Raw genomic sequence first — 5,071 nt, 5'->3', positions numbered from 1 at the left:
AGCAGTTTGATTATACTATGACTGAGTATGATTTAGTGTTTGATACAAAATGAAATGGTAAAAGAAATCAAACTGCTAGAAGAAATTGTATCAGGCCACTGAGAAATAACTCAGAACCACACACTGAGTGTTAAATATGACTTTACATTTATTTATGTGATTGACTCTCAATGAAATATCCATACACTAAATAATTACATGTACAAAAAAATAAATAATGACATATGAATTTGAACTTAGCAACAACAACAAAAATACTTTGAAGGGGCACAATTTAAGTTTGCGATTAGAATATTCACCATTTTCCGATTGTTAATAGACTATGATTGATTTTTGTTCATTAAATATTTCTTGGTGTTCTTCTCAGGCTTAAACAATATGATAAAACACTTTGGAGCAAATATACACATTATTAGACCAAAGCTGGAGGCCAGAATGGCAAAAATCTCCACAACCACTGTAAATTTCCCAGGAGAGCTGACATATGCTGGGATAAAGGTGATCCACACTGCACAGAATATCAGCATGCTGAAAGTGATAAGCTTGGCTTCATTGAAATTATCAGGTAATTTGCGGGCTAAGACAGCTAAAACAAAACAAAAGGCAGCAAGTAGGCCTATGTAACCGAGAACAGCCCAGAAGCCAACAGCAGAGCCTAATGAACATTCCAATATGATTTTCTCCTTGTATGTGGTTAGATTTTTTATTGGAAAAGGAGGGCTCACTACCAACCAAATAGTACATATTAAAACTTGAATAAAGGTGAAAGACACAACAGTCATTCTTTGTTGTGGAGGACCAAACCATTTCATGACATTGCTACCTGGAAGTGTCGCTTTAAAAGCCATTAAAACCACTATGGTTTTCCCAAGTACACAGGAGATACAGAGCACAAAGGTGATCCCAAATGCAGTGTGACGCAGCATGCAGGACCACTCTGATGGTGCTCCAATGAAAGTTAATGAACATAAGAAACACAGAGTGAGAGAGATGAGCAGCAGAAAGCTCAGCTCAGAGTTGTTGGCCCTAACTATTGGAGATGTCCTGTGATGAAAGAATATAGCCGCCGTGATAATAGCCAGAAAAGCACCCACAACTGAGAATGTAGCCAGGATAATTCCTAGGATGCCTTGAAAGGAAAGATACTCTACAGGCTTAGGGATACAAGTGTCTCTCTTTGCATTAGGCCAGAATTCCGTGAGACAGCGTAGACAATCAGCAGAATCTGAATAAAGAAAAAAAAAAGAGAGACTTCTGGGAAGCGTAAAACCATTTTAAATGCTTGGACAAAAATTTGATTTTACCTGTTGTATTACTGATCTCTCCCTCAGGACACGCTATACAGTCATAGCAGCAGATGGGTTTTCCTTTCTGCAGTACTTTACGAGTTCCTGGAGGACAACTGTCAGTGCACACTGACACTGGCACCTGTCAACACCCAAAGGTGGCATAATAAATATAAATTATCTTGTTCAGTAGAGTTAGATTCTCATCCTTTGAGTCATTACTTTTCTGCTATCCCCCATCCAGGTAATGTTTCTGTTAATCCAAAATTCGTGGCCCACTGGTAGTGATGCATCATACAGCCCCACAGTTATCATATCAATGATTCCACTTTCACTTTTCTGCCAGTTGACGAGCTCATAAATAGCCACAGGATCCCCATTAGCATTAAATGACACATCATATCCATTTTGGGTAAAATTAACTTTTTTCAGTTCAATTAAAATCTGTAAAAATGAATAAAGAGAGAGCGTGGGAGAGAAAGAAAATACATACAATATTGCAATTATTAATAGTAATACTTTATTTGATCCAAGTTATATTAGAGGTGATGAGGGAAACTGCCATTAAGATATTTATTTCTTCTGACCTGTTTGGACTGCAACTTGGTTAATGTGTCACACTGAGCTGTGACATTTGCTCCTCGACACATTGCATTATGAATGGCATGTGCTATTGCATACACAGCTTTGTACACCATGTTAGTAATTCTGAGCTGAGATGTGTCAGTGTACTGATTATGGAGACTGTTTATGTCTTCTTTTCCATCACATACCTTCTTGTCTGCAGCAGTATCTAAAAATAAACAAAGACAGAACTGACATTTTAAACTCTGAAATTCAAACTAGTCTCAGATCTCATTTATGTACTTACAAATTACATTACCACTGTGATTCATAATCTCAAAAGATTAAAAATATATAGATATGTAAAGTCTGTAATACAAAAACTAAGTCACGTAAACTTCAACTGAATTAGAAGTCATCATAAATCTGTGACGGTTCTCAGACATCCAGGTCATCGTTGTCTAAGGAGCTTGGAAAGAAATGCATCTGGAAGTGCAGATTCTTTTCTTTCCATGTTCCTTAGACAAGGTATCATAAGTATCAATATTTGTAGAGAGCCACCTGTCTCATATTTCATTGCTACCATTAATACTTCAAGCTCATGGATCAACAGTGCACCTTGTAACACCAGAAGTTTGACAGGATCATTTAAACCTAGAAACATTCCTTACTGTTTTTAAGTGTGCAGTTGAATGAACCTTCCCAAAACTCAGCAAGTATTTGAGAAGCAGCCACTTCAGAGGGAGACAGATTCAACAAGAAGTCTCTGAGACCTGAAATTACTGACTTCGGAATCGCAAATCCAATGGCCCCAGCACATAAATGGAATTTCGTTAATTCTGAGTATGTTATCCAAGACTCACTGCCTATCCACTGGCGGGGTGGGGAAGGCTCACGTGAAAGCTCCTCCAGCAGTATCCTCATGTCTCCTAAAGCTGCAAATGCGACAACAACCATAGCTGTAGACCTTGACAAACAACATAGTGCATTAGAAAGATGTTTTTATGTCTTCACATCATCAAATGTTTATTTTAAAGATAATTAAACAAGTTAATGCACAATAAATATCTGTGATGAAGAAACCTGCGGATAACATCTGCCACTCTCTGAATTCTGCTCTGTGGGTCTGTCCGATAAAAAGATACAGAGTATTCCACACAGATCCCCTCTTTCTGTGCTGCTTGGAGAAAAGAAGCCATGCCCTTATTTCCATAATCCGAATCTGACCGAACAGCACCTATCCAAGTCCAGCCAAAGTGTTTCACTAGCTTGGCTAGTGCTTCAGCTTGAATCTGGTCACTGGGAATTGTTCTGAAAAAACTTGGGTACTGCTGCTTGTCAGACAAGCATGCACATGTCGAAAAGTGGCTAACCTAAACCAAAAGAAATAAAACAGTGTAAATGTAAAAGAACCGCAAAATCAAATATCATGCACATGCTTAATGTAAATACAAAAATTGGAAACATTTACTTGGGGAATGTTAAAGGCCCTGATGACTTGTGACAAACTGATGGATGTCGTAGACCCAGAGTCCCCAACAACGGCCATCACCATACCAGATTGTGAGCAATTGTTACCAATAAAAAACACAGGGTCGAAGCCATTTAGAAACTGAAATGCCACATGCACTGCCACAGCCACTGATGCACATGAGTCATAGATCTGATACCCGAGCCTAATTCTGGGCAGCAGCTCTGTGCTGTTGTTAATCTCTTCTATGGCAAAGACCATTGCACGTAATGATTGCAGTTCACTGGTGATAATGCTGCAGAAAGTCAACTCACTGTTAGAAATTAAACTACAGACTTAGGTTAAATGTCACAAGAAAACATTGTAGGAGTTGTGGGTTTTGACCATGGCCAGATAATGACTTCATTGTATAAGGGTACTTCAACACATTGTCTGACCAGTTAAATTCAGCAAAAATGATTATCATGCTCACAAGATCACAAAAATGTATAAATAAATATGTAAAGGCTTGCCATTTCCTGTTCAATTTTTTTTTTAAATTGTTGTTTAACAATATGATTTCTACAACTATTACTTCCAAGAATATAAATGACTGACTATTGGAATACTTTTCTTGTTTATTTTTTTTTCAGCACCACACAAGAGCAATGTAATACTACAGAACATAAAACGTGAAAATAGTTTTATTTTTAGACAGTCCAACATGTTTTGAGCACTCTCTTCATCCCAGTACTGACCTTCCTTTGCATTTCACAGGCTCGGGTATGATGGTGTAGTCATTGTAAACTGTGTGTGTGTAGGCATGAAGGGAAAAAGCACCACCAATAACAAAGTCCCCGTCCTTTGAAAATGCAGGTAAACGAGTGCTTCCTTGCAGCTTGCATTTCACAGATGATACTACCGTACCAGCCCAAGCCCCTGTAGACATGGTTGTTTGAGTCAGATGAGCAGCCAATACCAGACCAATTAAAACAGCTGATCTTTCCATCTCTGTCTGACATCCAGCTTGTGCATATGGGCGTACGTTTGTTTTCCCTCGTTTATATAAGTCTTTGGAGAAATCTTTTTTCTTGTTTTTTTTAACCTTCTCAAGTACATCCTCTTACCAAGTATTTTTTTTCAAAACCCCCAGATATTAATCATATTCTATGCCGTCCCAGTGTGGTTGGGTGACTTTGAGTTGCCTAGGCCAAAAATCATTTCATAATTAGTTTAACTTTTAACAATTGATATATTTAGAATGTATAAATAGCTTGTCTCACATTAAGAAATTGATCATTTATTAATTATCCATTGATCCAGAACATCCTAAATGTACAAAAAATTAGAGCACTTGTATAGCAGTATAAAATAAGAAAAAAAAAGGTATTTAATTTTTGTTTATTTATGTCACTTCTGTGAAACATCATCAAATGTCAGGCAAAAACAAATTAGGATGTCTTTGCTGTCAAAACTGTTCAAATTTTACCTGAAAATTTTTGCTATCAATAAAAGAGTAAGATGAAACATGTAATGACTTGGATGTAGTGATAGAGATTGTCCCCATGGGGGAGAGATTTGTCAATGGAGCAAATGTTGATGATTGATTTGTAGTTGCAAGGAATAGAGAAGCTAAAGATGTGTTTGACAGATAGGATATTAAGGAGAGAAATGCAGGAAAATAGATGGTGGTGGATTCTGCAGAAAGGATGCAAATGACTATGGAAATAATTATCAAGAGACACATTGTGTACCTAAATAGACACTGAGG

The 5,071-nt window shown here is 37.4% G+C and overlaps 1 protein-coding gene across 1 annotated transcript; it reads right to left on the bottom strand.

The window, feature by feature from the left end:
- Window positions 1-320: 320 nt before the first annotated feature.
- Window positions 321-3,582, bottom strand: LOC309688140 (extracellular calcium-sensing receptor-like; the record flags this gene model as incomplete). The annotated part of the gene is made up of 7 exons (XM_082503614.1): window positions 321-1,225; window positions 1,305-1,428; window positions 1,509-1,730; window positions 1,874-2,079; window positions 2,522-2,817; window positions 2,934-3,223; window positions 3,322-3,582. The coding sequence occupies 7 exons, from the start codon at window positions 3,580-3,582 to the stop codon at window positions 321-323; spliced, it is 2,304 nt and encodes a 767-aa protein (XP_082359740.1).
- Window positions 3,583-5,071: the final 1,489 nt, after the last annotated feature.

This window comes from Aulonocara stuartgranti, assembly GCF_965226115.1.
Source record: "Aulonocara stuartgranti genome assembly, chromosome: 14".
NCBI classification, from domain to species: domain Eukaryota; kingdom Metazoa; phylum Chordata; class Actinopteri; order Cichliformes; family Cichlidae; genus Aulonocara; species Aulonocara stuartgranti.
This window is presented reverse-complemented; position numbering and strand designations above follow the sequence as displayed.